General features: G+C 53.4%; 7 protein-coding genes and 1 non-coding gene across 8 annotated transcripts; 3 read left to right on the plus strand and 5 right to left on the minus strand.

The window, feature by feature from the left end:
• Window positions 1-1,136: 1,136 nt before the first annotated feature.
• On the plus strand, window positions 1,137-3,186 carry HD553DRAFT_323039 (uncharacterized protein; the record flags this gene model as incomplete). Its single annotated transcript, XM_046181360.1, has 4 exons — window positions 1,137-1,186; window positions 1,798-2,069; window positions 2,706-2,764; window positions 2,812-3,186. The coding sequence occupies 4 exons, from the start codon at window positions 1,137-1,139 to the stop codon at window positions 3,184-3,186; spliced, it is 756 nt and encodes a 251-aa protein (XP_046037651.1).
• A 1,180-nt stretch (window positions 3,187-4,366) lies between these two features.
• Window positions 4,367-7,334, plus strand: HD553DRAFT_202801 (GatB/GatE catalytic domain-containing protein). Its single transcript, XM_046177110.1, has 11 exons — window positions 4,367-4,456; window positions 4,520-5,016; window positions 5,141-5,203; window positions 5,283-5,361; window positions 5,442-5,542; window positions 5,627-5,727; window positions 5,806-5,890; window positions 5,945-6,056; window positions 6,117-6,295; window positions 6,364-6,682; window positions 6,748-7,334. Exons 2-11 carry the CDS (start codon window positions 4,594-4,596, stop codon window positions 7,056-7,058), a joined length of 1,773 nt encoding a protein of 590 aa, XP_046037652.1. The 5' UTR covers window positions 4,367-4,456; window positions 4,520-4,593; the 3' UTR covers window positions 7,059-7,334.
• On the minus strand, window positions 7,102-9,483 carry HD553DRAFT_340787 (arginine-tRNA-protein transferase; the record flags this gene model as incomplete). Its single annotated transcript, XM_046182583.1, has 13 exons — window positions 7,102-7,125; window positions 7,237-7,494; window positions 7,553-7,623; window positions 7,691-7,769; window positions 7,842-7,957; window positions 8,040-8,115; window positions 8,193-8,330; window positions 8,402-8,609; window positions 8,678-8,959; window positions 9,048-9,103; window positions 9,181-9,206; window positions 9,277-9,354; window positions 9,417-9,483. 13 exons carry the CDS (start codon window positions 9,481-9,483, stop codon window positions 7,102-7,104), a joined length of 1,479 nt encoding a protein of 492 aa, XP_046037653.1.
• Window positions 9,484-9,728: 245 nt separating this feature from the next.
• HD553DRAFT_202898 (putative mfs-multidrug-resistance transporter) lies at window positions 9,729-12,095 on the minus strand. Its single transcript, XM_046177111.1, has 3 exons — window positions 11,441-12,095; window positions 10,740-11,362; window positions 9,729-10,663 (listed from the first exon to the last, which is right to left on the minus strand). The coding sequence occupies exons 1-3, from the start codon at window positions 11,907-11,909 to the stop codon at window positions 9,872-9,874; spliced, it is 1,884 nt and encodes a 627-aa protein (XP_046037654.1). The 5' UTR covers window positions 11,910-12,095; the 3' UTR covers window positions 9,729-9,871.
• Window positions 12,096-12,621: 526 nt separating this feature from the next.
• On the minus strand, window positions 12,622-18,091 carry HD553DRAFT_349041 (allophanate hydrolase subunit 2-domain-containing protein). The gene is made up of 17 exons (XM_046183431.1): window positions 17,612-18,091; window positions 17,381-17,514; window positions 17,200-17,277; window positions 16,825-17,116; window positions 16,677-16,752; window positions 16,563-16,610; window positions 15,363-16,483; window positions 15,102-15,301; window positions 14,739-15,044; window positions 14,531-14,669; window positions 14,185-14,470; window positions 14,061-14,120; window positions 13,910-13,995; window positions 13,789-13,850; window positions 13,376-13,721; window positions 13,166-13,288; window positions 12,622-13,066 (listed from the first exon to the last, which is right to left on the minus strand). Exons 1-17 carry the CDS (start codon window positions 17,904-17,906, stop codon window positions 12,948-12,950), a joined length of 3,771 nt encoding a protein of 1,256 aa, XP_046037655.1. The 5' UTR covers window positions 17,907-18,091; the 3' UTR covers window positions 12,622-12,947.
• A 200-nt stretch (window positions 18,092-18,291) lies between these two features.
• HD553DRAFT_349042 (uncharacterized protein) lies at window positions 18,292-21,209 on the minus strand (the record flags this gene model as incomplete). The annotated part of the gene is made up of 12 exons (XM_046183432.1): window positions 18,292-18,911; window positions 18,991-19,530; window positions 19,606-19,675; window positions 19,746-19,848; window positions 19,916-19,970; window positions 20,045-20,093; window positions 20,164-20,393; window positions 20,466-20,479; window positions 20,577-20,689; window positions 20,806-20,867; window positions 20,971-21,036; window positions 21,129-21,209. The coding sequence occupies 12 exons, from the start codon at window positions 21,207-21,209 to the stop codon at window positions 18,756-18,758; spliced, it is 1,539 nt and encodes a 512-aa protein (XP_046037656.1). The 3' UTR covers window positions 18,292-18,755.
• Window positions 21,210-22,334: 1,125 nt separating this feature from the next.
• HD553DRAFT_308555 (MEMO1 family) lies at window positions 22,335-24,351 on the plus strand. The gene is made up of 9 exons (XM_046179558.1): window positions 22,335-22,394; window positions 22,452-22,489; window positions 22,550-22,655; window positions 22,735-22,803; window positions 22,909-23,021; window positions 23,134-23,248; window positions 23,380-23,514; window positions 23,602-23,872; window positions 23,971-24,351. Exons 1-9 carry the CDS (start codon window positions 22,384-22,386, stop codon window positions 24,172-24,174), a joined length of 1,062 nt encoding a protein of 353 aa, XP_046037657.1. The 5' UTR covers window positions 22,335-22,383; the 3' UTR covers window positions 24,175-24,351.
• Window positions 24,352-24,545: 194 nt separating this feature from the next.
• On the minus strand, window positions 24,546-24,642 carry HD553DRAFT_t34. The gene has a single exon. It is a non-coding gene; the product is annotated as a tRNA-Thr (tRNA).
• Between the last annotated feature and the right edge of the window lie 47 nt (window positions 24,643-24,689).

Here is a 24,689-nt window from a genome sequence, read left to right on the forward strand (position 1 = left end):
AACTTATGATTCTGTGTCATCTCCCTATTGCGAACGAACCATTGATACATCTACATGACGGTCGACGGGTACAGTTTACACCAGAAGGTCGACACAGTATCGAGGGATGCAGACGATGACTGTAGCTGGAAATCACCTCATCAGGTGCGGCCGTCGTTCACTGCGTCGCGTGCCATGCCTCCGGATACTGCCTTTTGTAGTATTCGAGCATCGGAATCAGCTCGATCTTCTCGCTCGCCTCCTTGTCGTGTTGAACCATCTCTTTCAAGGCGTTTCGCGCGGCCTTGGCATCGTCAATGCGCATGCTCAGCTGAGCGCCTCCCGCCCCGTCCAAGACGGCAAACAATCCCTCTGAATGTATTTGGACGTCCGAGATGTTCTTCTCCTTCTCCTTCTCCTCCTTGATTCTTTGAGCGTCTGCCAGGGTGGCGGCACGAAAGGTTCTCGTCTCGTAGTTTTTCTGCCAGTCAACCCAACTGACTGAATGATTCGCAGTCAAATCCCCTGAATCGCCCACAAAAAAGGCTCCGTCCACAAAAGATCCTGATGGGGCGCTCGATTCCGTCTGGAAACTTTGATCTCCTGTGATATCGCAGACAATATGTCAGTCATAGAGTTGTGGAGGTATCATTGAATATACAGTAGGTCAACATTACCTGTGAAAGAGGCCATTGTAATCGGGTCAAAGTGAGTTTGTACTTGGTAAGATAAGAGTAGCGCAATGAAGCTGGAGTGAGAGTGATGGATGATACCATCTAAAAGAGGGGACACGGAAATCCCTCCCTCCAGAGGCTGTCATTTATACTCGTCTGGAAGGCTTGCCCTCGCAGTGTGTATGAACAATGGCGATGTCTATGGGCAGACTCCCTTTCATTCCGCGCCCACTACAAATGGCGGCGAATGGCGGAACCCAGGGGTTGTCGTCCAACTGCCGTCCGACCTGATTCTCGACAGTCGTACTCTTCCCCTAGCACCCCTTTATTCGTCATCTTGAAGGCCTTTCAAGAGTGAAACGAGCCTTTGAAGGCATCACGTGATGAGCCCCCGATATTGCCATCTGGTAAAGAAGAAGCTCGGCAAGCCGTTCACGCAGCAGGGGCTGTGTACGTAGCGTCATTTCTCCTTTCAATCGCATGATGGCGAAAGCGGCCGTCGTGACCCTCCCTCTATTTTCGCGATCGTACCAGTGAGTCTACCACCTCTTCCTTTGTGGTTAGCGGCAAGATTCTCCAGGTTCTTAGTTGTCTGTCGGCCCAGTCGGACGAGATACGCTGCCGTAGCCATGCTATCTTGCCCACCTGACACAACATGGGGGGTTCATCTGAGGAGATCAGTGTCAGCTGATCGAGCGTATCGTGACAATCAGCCGCAGTAAACCTCATCGCTGGTCGCGTTGTGCGAAACCAAGCGTGCTATGGCGTAATCTCGCGGCGAACACGTTATCACAAAGGGCCTACATTGTTATGCTTCTTGACGCATCAGTCAGGTGATATCGTCCTCATCCGTTGCTCTTCGCTTGATCGAGAGCGCTTGTACCCGTGAAGGCGAGAGACAGACGAGGCGGGGCATGAGCAGTATCAATGACTTGTCACTTCCGGCGAGCGCGCTTCTTCCGTAAAGACGTCGATCGCTCCAGATTGAATCTGGATCTGATGCAGTAAAATCGCTTCACTCTAGTCATATCGAGAAGGTCGCGTTATCTTTTGGAAGGGTTGCAAGCGAATGCCAAGACAGGATCGTCTTGATACGCCCCGTACGTCGATTGTGATACGTAAAGATATGACCTGACATGAATAGTTTACAAGTGTACGCGCGCTCAGTCACAACTGGAATGCTGTTCAGTATTTCCCGTCCCAGGACTTCCCACGCTCCCAAGTCACTCCTTGCAACCTCTTACGTGCTTTCTCTGCTCTCTCGGCTGCCTCCTGATCCTTGCGGTTTTGATCAGCCGCCCATTGGTCCTGCTCCCGTTGATTGTTCATTTCCCTCGCAGTCTGTTGCTGATCATGGACCCCAGTACCAGTATACCCTCCATGACTCGCAGACGACGCCGGGTAATTGTAGTCGCTGTAAGTTCCTCCATTGCTCTGCTGAGTGGAGGGAGTGTGCGAATCTGATAACCATATTGCGCAGCGGCAGGTTAGTGAGTGTCGCTACGAAATGGACATTGGGACGCTTACGGCCGGAGTAGGAGTAAGCTTCTTGGTCGTGAGTGGATCCAGGCATATTGAATGATGTCAGACAGATGGTCGACCGTCGAGTTGGAAATCTCTTGTTCGCGTCAGGATAATGGCAGCCATTCAGCTAGTCGAACTCAATTTAGACACCAGCCGCACCAACGTATCACAGTTTATATAGTCAAGACACAGAGATCCTTCCCCTGTCTCAACCGGCTGAAACGAAAGACTTCCTTTCATACTACACCCTTTCGAGAACGAAATCGGCACGTGATCACGACACATGAATCACGGTTCTTGAGCCAACGTGGCATATCGTCTTCATGTCTAGCACATTTCCAAGGCTGAGCTGAGCCGTCAGAATTCGTTCGTGTGCTTCTCCATCATGTTATGGACTGGACGTATAATCCATGGGTGTGATGCTGCAAAGCCTGCGTGTCGCGCGGAGTTGTTTCCCAAATGGATAGGTTTCGGCGTCGGTCATGCCGACTTGCGCTTTCGTTTCGGTTTCCTATACGCGACGACCAGCACGGATACATTGCCTTACCCTGATCTCCGGTGTTCTTGAACCCTACCTTGTTACAGCTGTCAGTGCGGACAGTGAGCAGTTCTAACAGCCTGCGGTTCCATGTAGGCGGTCCTGACGCGAGAGCTCGCCGTCTGCGCTTCGTCTTGCGCCGGACAGCGAACGACGATAACTCGATCTTCTTCGAGAATCATCTCGCACAGCGTTCTTGTCGACCGCTTCGGTGTAGATGGCATAATCTCCCCCAGCATGATGGCACAAATCCCTCTCGACGCTCGCCTCGATTCGCCTCGACATCGCGACGTTGCCTCTCGAAACTTCCAGCCAAACCCGATGTCCCAAGCGCGAAGCCCCGAGCAGAGCGGCATGTTGCCAGGGGGCTGCGGTATTGATGCCGAGCATGCATGCCGTCACGATGCGCGATTTTCGCCAGCTCGGTATCGGCAGGCGATCGGGCAGAAGATCCACGCGGATCCAAAATGACGTCTAAGCGAGTAATGCGCTGTTTTCGCCACTCTCCGTACCGAGGGGGGGAGATGAGCGAGTTTTGCGCTGTTTTGGCCATCAAAGGGAATTGTCCGAGTCGACGAGTCGAATATATAAACCCTACAAGAACTTTGGACATTCGAGCAACTCTATCACTCTTTCATCTCGACTCGACAACTCACACAATCGATCATCTTCTTGCACACGCAAACACCCTCGCCATTACACACCCAAACCTTCCCCGAAAACACAAACACTTATCAACAATGTCGTGCTGTCAATCCCAGAAGGCCGAGATCAAGCAGACTCAGGGCGGATGCTCGTAAGTCCCGGTCGATCATCCAATCCTCTCATCATCCTCATCGACTTCCATGGCTGACGCTCTCGCCCACCTCTTTCGTCCTCGTCCTCGATTTTAATTCGGCCTCAACAGCTGCGGCACCAAGTGCTCCCCCGTCTCCGGCTCTGAAGCCTGTTCCTGCCCTGGACAATGCACCTGCGCAGGGTGCCCGAACAGGAAGACCGAGGCGGTAGACTCTGATCCCAAGGACGGATGCTCGTGAGTGTCCCACTTCCCCCTCTCTTTTCTCCTCACTCGTGCTTGTGCACCGACGCTGACGAGCTCTTTACTTGTGGTCGGTTCGGCGACGTACAGGTGCGGAAAGATGTGTTCCTCAACCGGAGCCGGATCATGCAGTTGTTCCGACTGTGCATGCAAGGGATGTCCTAACAAGGCCAAGGAGGAGAAGACCGGTTGCAAGTGAGTTCCCGCTCTGGCATCTCATCTCGACCTCTCTCGTTATACGTTCTACTTTTGCTTACCCGAGTCCGTCATTTCGTGTCGTTCGTCTCTTCCTAGGTGCGGCGAGAAGTGTCAATCGTGCGGCCCTTCATCGACCACCTGTACCTGTGGGGACGTCTGCAAGTGCGCTGGGTGTCCTAACCGAGGATAAAACCGGTCGTCGACGTTCTTGACTAGGGAGGGGGTTGAAGCGGGTCGGAAGAAGGTTTTTGATTAGGTTTTTGTATTCTCCGTACGCTCCGTAGGCGAGAGACCTAGGTGCCTGCTCTTGATCTTGATCATGTATTTCTACTTGGTCGTCATACGCATATGTGATTTGACATTACATCGACATACCATTCTATCATCTATCAAGACATGCTGTCGTAACGATACCTCGGCGATCTTGATGGTCCTGCCAAGGCGAACGACGAGTCTCGGGTCAAAAAGTCCGAGCCTCGATCGTCGTTCAACCTTCCAACACGAGTATGACCCGGCGTAAGGCATCGCTGTAGTAGCGCAGTATATCGCTGATTAACCTTTTATCAGATCCCTCTTGACTATAGCTCACTCGGAGGGCCGAATATACGTCACCAGTTTGTACTACCGGTATCCTTGGCAAGATGCAAAGTTTGCCTCGGCCAGCGGGTTCGATAATTCGCCTGACACGGGCTTTACGACATCCGAGGTCTATCCGGATTCTAGCTCGGAATGCACGACCGGCCTCGCCTTCTTCTGCAAGGCTCGCTTCCTCATCCAATATCATCCCTTCTTCAAGACACCTCTATCGAGATTCTAGTTCTACACCTGCCCGGAATTACAGCTCTGCAGCTGCGCATCAAAGCAGGACATTGGGAGAAACATCAACCGCACCACCTCCCGTCTCCGAGCCAGGGTTGGAAGGCTGGGAGACGGTCATCGGGTTAGAAATCCACGCTCAGATCCGGACGGATCACAAGTTGTTTTCGGCGAGTAGGACTTCGTTCGAGGAGGAACCGAATACGAACGTCGTACCTTTCGATGCCGGGTTCCCGGGGACTTTGCCGGTGAGCCCTATTTGGATGTTCTTCGTGATTCTATGTTTGAGGGATGATAGCTCATTCTTATCGTATCGATGTGTCGGTAACTTGCCGAATATCGAATTTGATGGGAATCGTGCTGATGGTGTAGGTCTTGAATCGACAAGCGGTAGATCTAACCGTCTCAACGGCACTAGCCTTGAATTGCACGATAGTAAGCCCCGTTCTTCCTTGCCGACGTATCGTGCAACCGAGAGACTGGAGTCGCTGATATGAGTTTTCGTTGTCTTCAGAATCCCAGGTCGACGTTTGATAGGAAACACTACTTTTACCACGATATTCCGGCTTCATACCAGATCACGCAACATTACAGTAAGCTCACATCTCGGTCAGATCACGCCTCTTCGACGAAGGACCGGATCCCTGATACCGATTGTACTCATGGTGAGCAGACCCGATTGCTACGGAGGGTAAAATCGAATTATCACCCGACCTCGACCCTACGCTCGATCGGGATGTAACCGTTAGGATCCAACAAATCCAGATCGAACAGGTGAGGATACGGTCGCTGCAAATGTGTCTGTTGCATGCGATGCGGTTTAAGATTTTGAACTAATCTTTGGGTAACTCGCGACAGGATACGGCCAAGACGACAAAGCTCGCGGATGGGAGCACCCATATCGACTTGAATCGAGCGGGGATGGGGTTGATGGAGATCGTTACCGAGGCGGATATGAGGTATGCCGAGCTGACCGCAGTCTGGCAAAGCCAAGTGGAACGCTGATCGTGAAGAGATTTAATATCTTTCCTGAGCAGATCTCCTAAGGAAGCCGGTGCTTTCATTCGGAAACTGCAAGCTCTGTTGAGGAGGATCAAGGCTAGCGATGGTGACATGGAAAAGGTGTGCTGATAATCGAAACTCTCCGAATGACCCGTCGCTGACCGCTAAGCACAGGGCTCGATGCGAGTCGACGCAAACGTGTCCATTCACAGAACCGGGACCCCGTTCGGGACTCGTTGTGAGATCAAGAACTTGAATAGTGTTAGATTTATGATGGCAGCACTAGGTCAGTTCTAGTCGACATTTGAGCTTCGAAGAGCTTACTAAGCAGTGTGTTGGCCTGCAGACAATGAACGGAGACGACATCTCAAGCATTACCTCGACAAACCGGATGTACCGCTGAGACAAGAGACGAGAGGATTCGACGAGGCCAAGGGAGAGACGTTTACCCTGCGGACGAAAGAGGAAGCCGAGGATTATCGGTACATGCCGGATGGGAACCTTGGACCCATCGTGATCTTACCGGTGAGTTACCTCGCACAATGTCCCCCGCCTTCTCCTCTGAACAACCAGCTAACGGTTCCATTGAACAGGGATATCTCGAAAGTATCCGTCGGAGTCTGCCGGAACTGCCTGACGACGTCCGTAGACGCCTGCCGGAGCAGTACGGAGTCTCGCTGGCCGACACCGAAGTGCTGCTTTCGATGGACGATGTCGAAGGGTCCGGAGTCGCGTATTTCGAAGAAGTCGTAGGCAACGACCAGTCTCGTGATGGCAAGCAAGCTGTCAACTGGATCGTCAACGAGTTACTAGGCAGACTCGCTCGAAAGAACGAGATCTGGACATGGGATCGGGTGCCACCTCAGACCCTGAGCAGTTTGCTTGCATTAGTGGAAACTGGCGAAATGACAGGTGAGTTCGGTACCGCGTCGCTGCAGATAATCTTGTGCCCCTAAACGACATATCGCCACTTCCAGGCACCGCCGCAAAGAATTTACTCAAGCATTTGCTTGAGCAAGCTACTATCACTGCCGATACCGACATCAAGCTCTTGGCCACTCAGATGGGCCTTGTCGCTGCGGGAGATTCTGGAGCGGACACCCTAGCCGAACTGTGTCGTGCCGTCATTGAAAAGCTCCCTGCAGAAGCTGAATCGGTGCGAAAAGGCAAAGAAAAGGTCGTCATGCGTCTCGTAGGTCAGGTCATGAAGGACAGCAAGGGTACAGCGGATGCGAAGAAGGCTCGCGAAGTGCTGCTATCGATGCTTGTAGGCGAAGCCAGCTCTTAGAGCGCCATGAAGACGTTACGATCGAGCGTCTTTGTTGTCGCGATCATGTCCTCTCCGACCGCCGCGACTAGTTGAGAAGCCATCTCGAGGCCTTGTGAAGGACGTCGGAAGGGTACGGACTGAGACAGTGCCTTTCAGCCATCGCATTGCGGCCACACATATTTATCAGTTGTCTTACCTTGAGGAGCACGAGCTGGTCTCCGAGAAAGACGGCCAGATTCCTCAACGTTTCCTTGCTGACAGTCTGGGGCTCTCGGAAACCTGGCGGCGGAGGTTTTGGCCAGGCATCCGACCCTTTTGTCCCGACGGAGGAGGTCGTTGACGAATTCCGACTCACATAGGCTTCGTTGACGCTACCGTCGAATGGATGATAGCCGGTTGGATGCGAATCCAGCAAGCCTTTCACGTTTTCGAGAGCGTGCCATGTATTCGTTCCCTTTATATGGCTTCCTCAGTTCTGATCTAACACCTGAACCGGATGTCTCAAGACTCACAGGATCGAGCAATTGAGAAGGCGAGTATTCGCCCTTGTAACGCATCTTTTGACAAGAATGGATGTAGAAGCCTGTCCGATCGGATCGCAGCTTTGTTCAGCCTGTCATCCCAGGATGGGACATGGCAGGAAAGCTGACCCATGTATAGCCATCCTGCGCCATCTATTCCCGCTTGTTGCATCTCCCTTGCCAGAGCTGCCTCTCTTAGGGCTGAAAGCTGCGATATCACCAGATCGAACCCTTCAGTTCCAGAGTCCCGACTCGATCGGTGTCACAAACGCCGACAAACCTTTCCTAAACTCGCCCAGGCATAATCCGGATCCCAGACAAAGTAGACGCTCGATACGCATCCCGGAAGAATGTCGATGACGGAGAAGGCCACCAGTTTGTCATCCACCATCCAGACTATCTCAGGATCAGGACAACGGGATTGAAGAGACAAAATGAGCGAGGGATCTTCGTGGAACTTGATGGATGCCCTACGTACGTTGATGATATCCTCCGTAGTGAGTAGGAAGGTGGGCGGGTACATCTTGACCTTCCGGATATTTCATCTTCTGCCACTGCGAGATTGAAGAGAAACGCTCAGCCCTGATTCGAATCTTAACTTCGAGCTCGATGCTGGCGATGACGAACTTACGCCTAACGGATTCTTGCACAAGAACCTCTTGAAACTGCTCATAGTATTCTTCCCCGGTTTATCCCCATGGACGGCTTGTTGGTACTTGTCGTACAGTGCAAATGTCTCGGGCGTGGCTTCCGCTTTGACCAGTCGGATCTGGTCAAGGACCGAGACGCGGTTGTAAGAACCGACGACTTGTGCGATGGTCTGGTAAGGTTCGGACTGACCTCGAACTGATGAGCTGCGGCTGGTCCTCCATTGATCCATTCTGGTGCATGTAACTCTTCGGGAAAGTCGAACGGCTTGTTCTTGTTCTTGTTGTTCTGGTTATTGGGCTTCTGATTCCCTTTCTGACGTTTCCGACCCTCTATCGTTGGACCACTTGTGAGGTCCGGGTATTCTCGGATACGTTTCTGACTACTATTCTCCGTTGGCCTCTCATGTCGAGAGCTTGCGGATTAGCAAAGAGCGAGCGGGTGAGTAAAGGAAGCTGACCGACGTACCCGCTCGCAGATGTGGTTGGATCTGCTTCTTTCGGCTCATCAATCTCGATCTTTTCCCGTCCCTTCTTGCCATCTTCGCCTCCAAAAGCTCTGGTCGCTCCAACCGTACTCCTGGGTAACCCGACCTTCTCTTCCGTTTCCTTCTCCTTCTCATTCCCTTCCATCACAAACCTCTTCCACCTATTCAAGATTTGTCGCAGCTTTCGATCTTTTTCGGGTTTGAACGCCATGGCGTCTAGCCGGATTGTCAGTTGCGGACAACATGTGTTCGCGTTATCCGGGCTACTCAGAAGCGAAGGAGGTTTTCTTTTCAGGTTAGCGTACCCCGGGGGGGGGGGTGTTAAGGAGAGAAGGGGATGTAAGGGCTTACTGGTAGACGTAGTCGCCGGAACGTCTCCAGCCGCGGTCGATGAGCTGTTGATAGACCTAAGAATGATACGATATGAATCAGCTTCTCGTGTTTCAGATCTTAAAGCCAAGGCTATTTGTATAGTAAGTCTTACTCTAGGCGACATCTGAGGTGCGATCACTAATTGTAGGTGCCCCAAAGACCAGACACGATCAGATACTGCGTAGCCAAATAAGTCATCGGGACTTACTGCCATAGCTTTTGCTGGTCGACGATGAGCTCCTCTCTCCTGGAGGTGAACAGTAACCGCAGGAGGATGATCCATACCCTGTAGATTTGACTGCGATTAGCGGACTTATCCCTGCATAAAGGGGCATATCAGCTGCTTACCTGCCGGTTCTAGTAACGTTGGGATCTCTCTTGATTCGTCCCCTTGCACGTCAGCCTCGCTGGACATTGCGCTCGATTCTTGGCTATCTTCTGATTCTGACTCAGAAGCCATGAGGAGAGGATACCGGCTGTCCTGAGTCGCTTGTGATGTACAGATAGATGGAGTCCATTTAGCCAGTGTAGTGCAACCTTTTGAGGCTCTGTGAGGCTGGAATATGACGAATCGTCAATAAACCCACGAGCGGACTTGAAGGATGAGCGATCCATGTCCGTGCAGTCAACCTGAAACACGAAGAAAACAACTGCGCTTCTCTGTACGATCATTATAATCCATGCTGATGGGTGGGATACTGGCTACAACTGGTATCTATTTGATCTATTTACGCATCTAATCGGTTTGCATCTATTGTTGTCGTACGTGGATTCCCGAGCGTTTGTCCCGAGCGTTCGTCTTTCTAGACCTGCTCTTTCGTAGCGTTCTGCGCGGCACCGACAGCGTCGTCACCAGCAGAAGCGATGGCCGGCGCATTGATCGAAGCCTCGACGTCCACCACGGCGGGGACATCATTCTCGCCCTCGGCCTTTTTCGCCGCAGCAGCAGCGGCCATGGCCTTCTGGATCTGCACGGGGGTCATGCCCGCCTTGAGCATCTGACCGATATCGTCCCCGATCCGTCCGAAAGCGGTCGACCTCCGGATCTTCTTGCCGTAGACGTAAAAGATGAAGGGGGAAGGAGCGAAGAGCAAGGCGAGACAAGCGATGAGGGTTCCAGCGTAGTTGACTCCGAGGTTGTCGCACATGCGTTTGGTAAAGAGGGGGAAGGCTACCCCGAAGATGCTCCTGACGACCGTGTTCCCAGCGAGGACCGAGGCGGCGAAGATCAAGTAGGCATCGACCAGGTACCCGAGCACTCCGAGGAAGACGAGCACCATTCCGCACCCGAAGGGGACTGAACCGATGATCGGAGCGATCCAGTGGATGTGGGTGGGCACGGCGGTCCAAGCGAAGATGAAGAGACCAGCGGGGAGCATGATGCCGCCTACCATGGCGGTGAAGAGCCTCTCTTCGGGGACGAGCCAACCGCCCTGAGTTTTCAGTTTACGGGAGTATCGAGGGTTCTCGATCACGACCACGTAGGCCAGGGCGAGGGCTACGCCGACGGCGATACCGATGAATGCGAGACCGCCGATCCCGGGGGACCATCCGCGGTTCTGTTGGAAGACGATGGGGAAGGCCGTGAAGAGCATCTGAGTGATCATGGAAGACGGAGGAGAGGAATGAGTAACGTGCACGTCATGTCAAAATGACCCGGCTGGTACTCACGTAGAGGATGGCGTAGATCACCGCCAAGTACAGGGCCATGAGCGCGACGATAGGCTCCTTGAACAACAAGATCCAAGGCATAGCCAGAGCCTTCCCAAAGACCTGCCTCGCCTTGGTCGGAGCGCTCGCATCTCCACGGGAGAGGTAGACGTCCCCGGTGATCTTGGACAACCGTTTGGCTCGTTGACGTAGGATAACAGGGCCGTAAGTCTCGGGCAGGAACAGGAAACCGAGGAGGGTGAGGAAACCGGAGAAGAAGGTGAGGAGACCGGCTACCCAGCGCCAGCCCCGGTGTTCACCCAAAAACCCGCCGATGATGGGTCCGATAGCTGGGCCCATGAACGGTGCAGAAGCGAACACGGCCATCCCGAGACCTCGTTGTTTGGCCTCGAAGACGTCGGCGACGACCCCTCCGGCGTTGGTCATGGCCGACGCTCCGAAGGTTCCGGCGAGGAAACGGAAGACGATGACCGTAGCGAGGTTTTGGGAGGCGCAGACGAGGCCGTTGAAGAGGGTGAAAGCGATGTAGGTGTAGATGAAGAGGGAACGACGGCCGTAGATCTCGGACATGGGGGCCCAGATGAAGGGACCGAGGACGAATCCGAGGACAAAGCCGGAGGTGACTGTCGTGGTTGGCGGGAAAGGCAAATTAGCTCTCGACGTTCTGGCTTGAACATGAGGCGAAAGTTCGGAAGACTCACCCATGATATAGCTCTCGATTGATTTGCCAGGGAAATCGACCCGCATGTCGAACACGGCGGCGGACAACATCGAACTGGCCATCGACACCCCCAAAGTGGACATGGCAGCCAAGACGACGATGGACCACTTGTAGGCTTTCCCATAGGTCATGGGGTTCTCTACGTCGACGAACTTGGACTCATCGCTGCCCTTCTCCCCGATATCCGTCGAAGGAGCGGTGGAGGACACCCAGTCGATGAGGAAAGGTTGTTCCCTCGTCCCCGCGCCATCGTAGGGTTGTTCGATGATCCTGGAGTAAGGGGTGGTCTTGCGGATCCAAGGTCGAGGTTTGAGCGTGTGGTCCTCGAACGAACCGGGTTTCGATTTCGCTGGTAAAGATGGGTCGTGCGAGTGGTAATGGTTTTCGGCGACGGTGATGGACGAGGCCGAGGATTGAGGTTCTTGTTTGTCGAGCTGGGAGGACGACATGGCTCGAGGGCTCGAGGATAGGGGGTAGCGCGCCGAGGTCAGGTGATCTCGATCGATTTGGTTTTGATTCCGTAGAGGGGGAAAAAGTATCCGATCAGGCGATGATCGTCGGGAACCAGCAAGTTCGAGGTAAGGTATCGAGGATGTCTATGCGTATCTGTGGCGATATTCCAGACTCGATATACTGCACCACCACCATTTCCTCACATACCTTCCTATATACCCCCCCCTTTGACCGCTTTTGCAGAAAAATCGCCATCTCCTCACCCATCCCATTTGTTGTTCGAGGCGCCCGTTGCCGTCATTCCACCGGTAATCATCACACTAGCGAAGATCGAATAACCGGTAGCACCGTAACGCGCGGCGATAACGCGCTACACGGGTCCGGCTATGCAAAAGATCAGCGAGGGACCGGTTATTCGGGCCCGTAAGGTAACGTAATGGCAAAAGTTGGCCGATCGTGATCTAGGCCGAGGCCGTTTCAAACTGCGAGGTTCGCGAGCTGCGATTCATAATCAGGGCGATCAGGGCGTCATCGTCAATCGGATACTCAGAGTGAAGACTAGCTGACGAGTTGACGAGCGGACGAGCTGACGCGCTGACAACCTGCCACCTGACGTGATCATCACTGTGTTCTGGTCGTCGCCGCCTCCGCCGTACCGCACATACGGCTCGATGAGATGACAACACCAACGGGTCATTTTCCTCAGTGTCACTCCACGCCTCGCTCAGTGGGTATGCTATGGCAATGCTAATACAACGCTTTTACGGACCCCTTGACCCAAGATGTTACATCTACATACGCTATTGGCGCATATCGCCCATCCTTTACAGACTAAACCGATGACCCTTTCCACTCGATTCGAAGTGAAACGTACGCTATCCCAGATTCCCGCTCGATCGATAAACTCGCTGCTTCTTAGCGAATCTTGCCACTATCGTCACTCCACCCCATCCGCCATCGTTTACGCCATCCGACCCGTTCTTGCTGTTGTTGAAGAGAACCCGGACCTCTTAGTCGGGTCGTTTGCGCCCCGCCTATTCTGATGATCTTGATGATAATAACACCAACGTCTGACCGGGATCCATCAGGCTACCCGGTTTGGCGACGACCTTGACGACGGTCGAGCCGTCCATCGTTTCGTCCGCTCGGATTGCTGCCACGGTCACAATTAGAGATGGGAGGAAGACGGGGTCGTCAGGTTTGGGACGATGATGTCGATCTCGCGTTGAGATGATACGAAAGCCGGACTCACGGATCTCCATCTTCATAGCTTCCAGGATGACCAGCGTCTGACCTTGTTCGACCTTGTCGCCAGCCTCGACCAGCACTTTCCATACGCTAGATGTCATGGGCGCCACTACGTGAACGCTTCGGTCTATATAAGGGGGGCGACAAGGGCAAGGTTATAAGCGCTGACCGAGAGTGTATGGGATTATCTGCTTGAGGAGTTTGCGAGGCTTACCATCTATCGTTTTCACCGCCACATCGTCCCCGCTCCGATCGTCCCCATCCCGCTCGGCACTATCAGCATGCCATACCTCCAACAACCTCGTCTCCTCTTCCCCAGAGACCAGGTTCGCCGCGTTCCTCCTCGCCACAAAATCCTTAGTCTCCTGCTCGATGGAGTCCAGAAACACCTTGTATGCAGCCGGGTCGAAAGTGGTCTCTTCGACTTCGAAGCGGAACCGACCGGTCTTGAAGTCTTCGTAACATCGGTCGAACTCGGCCTGATCCACCTCGTAGAACTGGATCTGATCGAATTCGCGCAAGAGCCAGGGTTTGGTGAATCCGGGTTTGTTCGCATAGGCCTGTAGGGTGTCGGTCGTACAGATCAGTGTATGAGGAGAATGTTGAGGTGATGACAGGCGCGCTTACATCCCATGCAGCGAGCGATCTTCCCCAGAATTGATAGCCGCCAGGGGACTCCATAGGATAGACTGGACGATCAAGGTCAGTCGACTGCTGCACGAATCGGATCCCTGCCTGGCCGACTCACTAACGAGTAGAGGCCCACCAAGTCCGACGGTCCCCTCCGGCGTGAACATACGCGTTGGATTGTACTTTTGTGCAACATATACTAGCCTGACCGATCGAATGCGGATGAGTGTCAAACAGAGGCTCTGTGCAAACATTTGACCTCGACATACCTCGGATCCAATGGCAAGATGAAGGGTGTCCCAGCCAGGAAACTGAGCGCAGTGACCAGCCTGTACCACATGCGCGATCAGACCGCCTGAGTTATGCCTACAAATTTTCTGAGTTGAGACTCACTGAGGACAGGCGACGATCGATCTCGACGCCGTTTCTCGATCACATACGCCGTTCGACTTGGCGATGTAGTCCATGTTGTCAGGGAGGTAGACGGCCGAACTTCGAACCGTCGCGGTATAGTCCGCAACAGCTACCTTGAAGATGGGGTCCTCGAGCAGGACAGGGAACTTGAAGATCCGGCTGGGTAGTGGATCGTGGGATTTCACAAGGGAATTTTCGATATTGACCAAAGCCTGTAGGAGCGCAGTTTGTGATATTTGATGAGGATGAAACTGTACGCTATAGGCTGTTTCGTGAAAAAGGTCGTCAGTAGAGGCACAAGTGGGAGCAAGGCATCAATCTTCACCTCTTGTCGTTCCGGTGACGCAGACAACACCGGGAATCTCGATGTCATGAATACGGTTTATGACTTGCTGGACGTGCGAGCGCATCAATGCGCTAGCAGTCATCGGGCCATACGTAACTTGAATATGGCTATCTCCGGCCTGCGATCTATGAGCGTCAGCCTACGTTGTCTACAGAAGTCAGAGTGGCAATCTCACAAAATCACTGACCTGCCTGAACTTGACCAACGCGGTCCCACTCGCCTCGTCCCCTTCGACCGTGTGCAGAACAGTTTCATCCCATCCATCTGGAAGCTCAATATCTAATCCCGATAGATCCTCCTCGCCTACCTGCCCTTCGACGAATCGCCGAACCATCTCGATGAACGCCTCGATCCGGTCGGCCAGGTCCCGCGCCGATTGCCACGTTATGCGCTTGAACTGTATTCGATTCCCTGGACGACATTGACCCATCCGCCAGAGGTCAGCTCGGACAATTGTGGTCGTTGTGGCGAGGCCCCCAGCCATAGGACCGTCCTTATTTTTCAACTTCAGCCCGGAGTTTACTTCTCGCTGAAAAAAGGCAGTACTTACGACAGGCAGGAGCACCGGCTCATCCCCATTCCAGTTCATGCCACCATATGGGTAAGGCTCATCGATCACATTGGCCGGATGACTGCCTCCTTCACCTCCGCTTGTCCGCGCCCAGCGTAAACGTGGACCTTTCAACCGGTACCCGCTTCTCGTTGCGTTGTGCGAGATCTTCCATCGCGTCGAGTACAAGATCTCGCGGTCTGCGATACATCGGCGCGTCAGCTGGGATTACAGACGAAATTGATCTTCGCCTAAGCTGACCTTGCTCGGTCACGAACTCGGGATCGTCATGAGGTCCGGGCATCACGTACAAGACCCAGTCGTCACGCCAAAATTGATCCAAGCGGATCCTCGCGGGAAGACTGAACGGTTCGTGATGGACCGCCCATTCTTTACATGCTGGATCCAGTTCTAGTAGGTCGTTCGGGAACAGCTGCCGACCTTGATAGCCCCCAAGCTTTAATGTCGACGTCGTGCTTTTGGAGCCAAGATAGAGTGGCACGGATGGGAACCCTCCCTTGATGGCGATATAAGCGCGACATCCCGAAGTCACGTATCCCAGTTTCAGTTTCTTTCCGGCGGGGACCAAGTGTCGCATATACATGTCGACGGGTTCACCATCGATATAAACATCAATGACTCCTCCTGTGACCGCGATGATACCGGGCGTGTTGAAGAGCAGTTCTGGACCGATGAGCGTCACCTCGAGGCCCTCCATAGTTTGAGGATTCCCGACGATCACATTGGCGAGCCTGAACGAGACTGCATCCATCGGACCCGATTCGGGCACGCCAAACGAGACGCCTCTTCTAGCCGGCCAGTCCTGAATGGTAGTATATGCCCCGCCCGATATGACATCGAGTGTGGCAGGTTGAAAATCGAAAGCCTCTCGGGTTAAAAACGAGGTCGTCGTTTCACCCTTCCGAAAAGCCTGACTATCGACGATGGCTGATAGGAATCGGATATTTGTCGGACATCCTTGTACGAGACTCCGGGATAACGCCTGAACCATCTTCTCGGTCGCCGCATCGTGCGACTGTTCGTCCCAGACCATCATCTTGGCAATCATCGGGTCGTAAAAGGACGAGATATTCGTACCCGAGTGTACCCACGTATCGATCCGGACGTCCGCGGCTTCGTACCACTCGACATGTTGCAGGAGACCGGGAGATGGCTCGTAGTTACGAGAAGGTACTTCTGCGTAGATCCTGGCCTCGATCGCGAAACCTCGAGGAGCTTCTCTTTGCAACGACCTCAACGATTCGAGGTCGATCCCTCCGCCTTGATCTCGGGCCTGCATCTCGGCTTGTTGTAGCATAAGGGCGACGAGATCGACGTCGTAACACATTTCGGTGATCCCGTGTTCAACTTGTAGTCGAGTGCTGCAAAGGATTACCTCGAACCTTAGTATCCACCTCGAGCTTCATCTTGCCAACGCTTCGTCCCGCGAAGCACGCTCACTTCATCTCCAGAAAGTAGAAATCTCCCGTCTGGTCATCTACCAAAAACCTAGCGGAGGCCAAAGGGTATAGAAATCAGCAGGGAAATACTGGCGGCGTGAACTAGCTGACTGACTCCACCGTCCCTGCGCTCCCATAGGAAACGCTCTTCGCCAACGAGACCGCACAATCCGTCAGCCGTTTCCTCAACCCTGTGTCCCATCGATAGTACCGTGTTAGCAAAGTCGCTCCTTGCCGTCCATCTCAAAAACTCGACCGCTTACCTGGCCTAGTATGTACGAACGGCGAAGGACACTCCTCGACAACCTTCTGATGTCTCCTCTGTATACTACACTCCCTCTCCCCAAAATGCACAGCCCCGCCCATCCCGTTCCCAAAGACCTGTACTTCCACGTGCCTGGATTCGGGAATGTACTTCTCTACGAACATGCCTGGGTCGTGGAAGAGCGTCTTTGAACGGTCGTAGACGGTCTGGAAGGAAGAGGGGATTTGGGAAGGGGTGTGGCAGATCTGGAGGCCCATTCCTCCGCCGCCTGCGGTGGCTTTGAGCATGACCTGATGACAGGTTCAGGAGATTATGGTAAGGTCAGGAGGTATATTCAGGCTGATGGTTTTGAGATAAGATGGTATGTACATACGGGATAGCCGACATCCTCTGCAGCCTTCAAGGCATCTTCGACAGTCTCTACCAGCCCCGAGCCTGTTAGGACCGGGACCTATCCGTACAGGAAATACAAACAGAACAGATGATGATCAGCTCGGATCTACTACAACCCTTCAATAGCGTATGATCGAATCGCGGTCATCAATGATACTCACTCCAGCTTCCATGGCTAACCGCCTGGCTGTATGTTTAAGCCCAAACTGCTTGATCACCGTCGACGAAGGCCCGACCCAGACGAGTCCGGCTCGTTCGACCCGTTCGGCAAATCCAGCGTTTTCGGATAAGAAACCTATCGGCGAAGTAGCAGGAACAAAGCCCAGCGACTAAGGTCAGCAACGACCTTGACTCCGAGGTCACGCGAGCACCAGCATCGAGAAGAAGCTCACCATAACCAGGAATGACAGCCTGCACTCCACTCTTTGTTGCGATGTCCAAGATGGCTTGCTCATCGATATAAGCCGTCTGATCAGGTCCAGGTAATAAGTACGCCTCGTCGGCTTGTCTGACGTGCAAGCTGGACCTGTCCGCTGGAGAGTAGATGGATACGCTCGATAGTCCTAGAGATTTGCATGTCTTGATGATCCGACAGGCGATCTCGCCGCGGTTGCCGATGAGGACTTTACGGATGTGGGTGAATCCATCTGATAGCACAATCTCCGGGCGAGGCTGAGAGGTGGACATGGTAAGAAGCTCTACCGTTCGCCGTCCGAGCAGGTCGAGGCGTCGGGCTCGACCCGAAATCGGCTCAGAGGTCGAGAGGTGCGCTTTCTTGGCAGATTTGACTCCAGAGCGATGACGAATGAAGAATGATGAGTTGAAGACCTAGTAGATATCCAGAATCGCTACAATGTGGCGTGACGGTGGCGATGCTGATGAGGAGGAGATAGTTGTGGTGTGGCATGTCATCTGAACATGTCTCTTCTTTCCCCTGACGGACTTGTCCGCTCGGCGATCGCCCTCAAGGCTGCTAGCGCGGTCTGGCTGGTCATTAGAAAGAGAATACTAATGAACCTCGGGAGGGATTAGAAAGAATTACTAATACATCTGAAGCCTTTCTCTTACTACCTCTACTTCTCAGCACTTGCCATTTCCTCGCCCGCAACCTATCCGTCTCGAATCGAACTTTACATACCACCGTCTGCATCTTGGAATTAGACCTACCTCGACCGACATACAGGATCAGATCAAGTCAAGAGCGAATACAATGCTGAATAATAATGGCAACTTGGGCCGTCTACAAAGGAAGGAACCTGTTCCGGATGTCCAACTCTCTCTCGACAGGGCAGAAACGGGAGGACCGCATACCAAGGTGACGTGCAGAGCTGAATGTGCTCCCACTGTAGCTACGATGGACAGGCATGCTACTGAGGGCAGGAACCGGGGAGACGATGACGGGTTGCGGGTGAAGAGAAACTAGCAAGTGATCGACCTGAACCTTGACTTGATCATCCATGGCAATTCTACTATGACAACCTCTACAAGAATCCTCTAACTACCTGATACGTCGGAATAAATCCTTGTGGATCCCTCTCAGATCCTGCCTGGAGGGTACGAACCGGGACCTCGAGCGGGTTCGTGGTGACGATCATGAGTGACCTCCACCTCTTTGGATACCTGGATAACGACCTCTTGAGGTGTGGTTGGTTCTACCGGGACTCCAGCGAATGGACCAGCGAACCTCGAGATCTGTACCAGTACGAAGATCAGGAAGGCGTTATCGATCAGCACAGGCTTCACCATATTCGAGGAACAAGCGGGAGCTCACGGCGGAAGGTAGTTTCGAGCCAAAGATCTTTTCGGAATAGCTACTCTGGCGTTTCGCAGACGTGCTAGGGGGGGCTGGGGAGCTGAATCCATAAGGTACCGTCGACGTCTCCGTGGGGTACGCCGAGGATGGAGAACCGAACCCGTATCCCGTTTCCTCGTCGTCGTTATGATCGTACCTCCCAACCCTTGTCTCTTTGGGGGTTGTAGCGGTAGTCGAAGACGCCCCCCGGTCGTCCCTGACGGGGTTGTCGTAGAATAAGGCGTCTTCCGGTACACGTTCGTGGTCCAGGATGGTACCTCGCTCTCTTAAGAGGGTGACGAGCGTACGGTGCTCCATACTGTGCTGGGTCATCAACTGGGAAGCGTCCCCGTCGAGATCATCGTGGGCTTTGTGATCCTCCTTTCCACCCCCACCGGACCCGACTTGGAAAGACCGTCGACGGGCATGAGGTCCGAGATCGGCACCGGTCGCTCTGCGCCGGATCATCATGCCGTTCGTTGCCCCGTCGGCCTTGTGCCAGCTGACGGGGAGGTAGAGCTGGCATCGAGCACAAGGTCGACAGATCAGCTTCGAGTGCCCGCCAATTCGAGAACGAGGAGCGGTCGGGCGTACCATGAGTGAGATGACGTTGCTCAGCCAAAAGGTCATGACCAAGGTGATAAAGACAAAGTCATTGGCAAAGCTATATCCAGACAAACAGGTATGGGGTCAGTATATAGGGTTTCCTCGAGAGCCAAAGATCCGAGACTTACCGATTCCTGGTTACACGGAACTCTTTTGTGGAGACGTCTACTCCGATGGTGATGAGTCCCGCCGCAAAGAAGAAACGCAAGACCAGGCGGAGCTTGTTCATCTCTACAAATCGAGAGGGCTTTGGTCAACCATGTGAAATCAACAGGGCGGAAAGTGCGCCGGGTCCTACCCTGGAAAAATGTCAATTTGGACAGAACGTCGGAACTTCCTCCATGATCCGCCACCTGTACAGATAAGTGTGGATCGTCAGGATCCGTCTTCCAGCCTTCGAAATGTCTGCAGGCGCTACGACACGAACCTGCTTGATGAAACCAGGTAGATAATACCCCAAAATGATACTCAAGACGCTATCGCAAGGTCATCTCCAAGTCAGCCCCAACATTCAGCCGATATGCAATTGCCTCTCTGTCGACATACACGTTCATGGTCGCGCTCGCCCCCTCGAACAAGAAGATCCTCCTCGCTGCCTCATTGTTGTTCGAACCCGGGGCAAAGGGGATCGTGATGTGCGCTGTAGCGGAGACGATCGATAACGCCAACCAGATCCAGAAGACTCGGGAATTGAGCCATCGGGCGAGTCGTTGAGTACGCGTCGAACGGGATTTCTTCATCGATCGGAGGAGGAAGATCCAGTAGAGAGTCTCTTCCTGCGATTCGGTTGGCATTGTGTTAGCTGTCCAGCACGCGTGTTCGTGTTGCCTGAACTTGGCGAGACCCACCAAGTTGACCGCGTCTATAGTAAATCCATCCGACCAGACGATGCGTATAACTTCAGTATCAATCCTCCGGGAACAAAATTTCTTCAACAGCCTAAGCCGACCGGGACTCACCATAAAGCACGAAAGCCACAACGATACAGACGTTGCAAGCCTTTACGAACGAATCCTCGCTCTTCGGCCAGAGCGTGATAGGGGTCGGGACGAATCCCCATGGTTCCGGTAACCTGTTGTCGCGGCAAGCGCCAACGACACAGATGCGGCAAATCAGTACTTGTAACCAAAGTCGACCGGTCGAAAAGGATGAAACGGGGGGACTTGCATCAACCATCCGTGTTTATACTTTAACCAGGCGAATGTGACTCCCCAGACGAGGAAACAGAAATCACAGAGCATGATCAACCACTGACGAGCACCAGGCGGCAGTTATCAATAATATGGTCAGCTTTTTTTATTCGAAAGGGGGCTTCTCCTCGAGATGTTGTCCTTGGTCTCGAAAAGGACTCACGACCATCCCCGTCCGAACCCCGTTTTTCCGGGAAGGGACTAGACACCTCATCCCATCGAATTTGTACTACCGGATCACAATCCGCACGGCGTATTAAAATCGTATGATCAGCCTTTTTCGTCCTATCCAGTCCAGGTAGTAGGAAAGCGGGGGCTTACGGAATGGTAAGCGGTATAAAGGGGCAGAGAGATGGCGAAGAGGCTCGTGATGAGCATGTTCGCTGGGGTTGCGGTTGACATTTTGGTGGAAGTGGTGCACTACGGGGGTGTTTGGGTCCTTGTATAGTTCGAGGATTGGTGGATGTCGATAAAAACAAGATATGTTATGCCGTACTCGTGCTATGCGAAGTTGATGTGGCACGGGGTGTCGCGATGATAATTGGGATCGAAAGGCGAGAACTGTGGAGCTATATACCGGAAAGTCTTCCCACAGTCAAAGATTCCGGCCGAACAGCTAACGGGAGGCCGGATCGGACCGAGGTGGAGAGGTTCTCAAGGGCCTTTATGTGCTCGTCGAAAGGCAGGTCAGTTAGTATCGAAATCAGGCCGAGAGGTGCTTCTGCACGCCAAAGGCGGCGGGAAGGCCGTCGTCGACCACGGAATTGGTCTGCGTGCTATATACCTAGTGGTATCGTGGGTATCGCCGAGCCAAGAGTCTGCGACGGTCATCGATTGATCGATCGAGATCAAAACTGGTCTACCTCGGTAAACAACCGAACCTGTCCCTTCTTGCCCTTGCGTCAGCCCGCAGCTTGAACGTGATCATCATACCGTCATCAACGTGTTTGATCCGCGCCTGGTACGCGTGGTTTCTGTTCTGGAAACGGCAAGAAGAGGGAGAATCGAAACGGGATGATCTTCCTTTTGGGTGATCGAAACCTTGATGATCATATTCCTTTGCCGCGGGAAGGCGGAAGGGGGAGGGACAATGCAGGCATCATCATGGTGATCGCGTGCATCCATCTGAAACACTTTCGCACTTGAGCGACAAAGCCCGAGCGCGAAGCAAGGAATCGGGCGATCACACGCAAATCGTTCCACGCGGTTGGGCCTCGCGGCGAACACCCACAGATCCACATCAGAAGGAAAGGCTCTGATGATCCACCGATCGGTCGATGATTTGCATCGCTTTGACCGAAAGGCGGGTCGTAGATCGCAGATCGTCCGAACGGCCTTTCGGCTGAAACCGGTTTCGGGTCGGGCGCCGAGGGAGACTTGCGGCGGGCATAACAACGTTTGTAATGTCCGTTCGAGCTGCACCTTATTCGTCATCACCCTTGCTTCCCCCCCCCCAATATCGATGGAGACCGAGATTGATGCTGATCTCTGATCACTTCAGACATAATTGTTTTCGGTCATCGCCATCCTTCATCAAGCTATCAAGTAGCAAGTAGAGCCTCGACCACATCTCGAGATGAGCACAAGGTGAGTTCCCGTCGAGCCTGTCATAGAGAATTATCGCTGAACACGCACTGCCGTCAGATCCGCTACCCACGCGGGGAGCTGGTACAGCAACAACCGTGAGCCCTCCACACACCCCTCGCTATCTGAACCGCTCCTATAACTCGGCATTACTCCAGCGGCCACCCTCCGAGCTCAACTGGAGAAGAATCTTTCCGCGGTCAAACCGATCCCCGAGCTGGATTTTGACCCTCCTATCCAGAAGTGCAAGGCGTTGATTGGACCGTGAGTTTGGGCATATCCGTCTCGTCGCGATCATCAGAAGCTGAGATGGGTTGAGCGTGGTCTTGGGTTGGAATAACAGGCACGCTGGGTACTCGTACTCTGCTCCAGCGGCTGCTTGGGCCTATGCAGCTATTCCTACGGAGTCCATGCTAGTATCTCCCGTCTTTCTTCTTCCTTCGTCCCCTTCTCCTTTGGCCGCTGGCACGCAAGGACGTCGAATCTGATCATCAATACTCGCTCGCTTCTGATACAGCAAACGCGTTTTCTTGCTCGGCCCGTCTCATCATTATCACCTCGACAAGATTGCCCTCTCCCAGCATCACAAGTATGGGACGCCTTTGGGCGATATCCCTTTGGACCTCGATGGTGCGTGTCTGTTGCGCCTTTCCCCCGTCGTCGAGTTTCTCCTCCGGATCGAATTCGCGCATGCCTTGCGCTGTACTAACACGGCTGCTCCTTGGTATATGCTCCGCAACAGTCATCAAAGACCTGGAACATACCGAATTGTTCGACAAGCTGGACAAGGAGGCGGACGAGGATGAACACAGCTTGGAGATGCACTTGCCTTATATCCGGCACGTATTCTCTAACCGGTGAGTTCGCCTTGTCTTCTGATAAAAGCTCTCTAAAATGGTCTCCTCAAGCACTCTCGGTCGTACGTATTTATGACGAGCTGATATTTCAACCTCCGCCTTCTTTCACGTACACGGTCCAACCCCGATAGGCCCGATCTGAAGCTCATTCCTCTCCTCGTTGGCTCGGTCTCCCCGACTAAGGTCGACGCGTATGCCGAGGTGTTGGCAGAGTATTGGAAGGATCCGGGGACTTTCTGGGTGATCAGTACGGATTTCTGCCATTGGTACGTTCTGGCCTTGTCAATCCGAGTGCAGGATATACGGGGCGAAGCTGATAGAGGGGCGTCGGATCGTTATCATCGCGATCGTAGGGGGACTCGCTTTTCTCATACGCCTTATTACCCCTCCCCGCCGTCCATCGCCAATCCCGTCCCGCCCGTCCCCTCCCCCTCGTCTTCGCCATCGACGTCGAAGTCAGCGCCTGAACTCGTCACCCTTTCCAAGCATAACGTCGCTGAGAAATTGTCGACCCCGATCTGGGAGAGCATCCAGTATATGGACCACGAGGCTATCGAGATCCTGCGTGGCGCTGGGAAGGAAGGGACGGGCAAGAAGTTCAGAGAGTATTTGAGAAGGACTGGGGTGAGTTCCGGCCGGGCCTCGTCCCTCTCGCAACCAGGTCCTGTATGTACGGAACATCGCACAAAGTGAATACTAACCAACCTGAACGCGTGCGGCAGAACACCATCTGCGGGCGAAACCCTGTCATCCAGCTCCTATCCATGCTCGAACACCTGTCCGCGACCACCCACTCGTCTTCGTCCTCCGAATCGGGTTCTCCGTTCGAGATCAAGTTTGTGAGGTACGAGCAGAGTAGTCGGTGCGAGACGTTGAGGGATAGCAGCGTGAGTTACGTGAGCGGGTTGGTACTCGAGCGCGAGTGATGTGGTGCTTGGATGTATGTAGAGTCTTCGATTTGCAGAGTGTGGCTGTGGGTTCTTCTTGGGTTGTAGTGATTGTTGTATTGTCGGTAGTTGAAAGTGTCACTGCGAATACATCAGTCATTGCAAAATAGCGCATCCGCGTATCTGCCGAGTTGAAAAGTTGTCCATACACTTACGAAACTCCGGCCAGAGCGAGAGCAGGAAATCGAAGAAGAGTACCCAGCAAGGCGCCTGTAGCCCTGCTTTCGAGACCCACAATGATCTTTGCCTGATCATCATTGGCAAGATGTCTCACATCGTCGCCGATCACCGGACGACGGATGCGAAGGGATCGCCGTCGGTATCGCGAACGGCCGGAAAAAAAAAGTTATTTCCCGCTAGCCGAGTCGAACGGCTGACCGCTACATATCGCGATGTTGCTTCTAGTTTAATACTAGTGTAGCGCTCTACCAACTGAGCTAAGAGGGAGTGGATGTGTATGCAAAACTTGTGTAAACTATGAAGTCATTTGTCTG

Source organism: Filobasidium floriforme, assembly GCF_021052385.1.
Source record: "Filobasidium floriforme strain CBS 6241 chromosome Unknown HD553scaffold_7, whole genome shotgun sequence".
Taxonomy (NCBI): Eukaryota; Fungi; Basidiomycota; class Tremellomycetes; order Filobasidiales; family Filobasidiaceae; genus Filobasidium; species Filobasidium floriforme.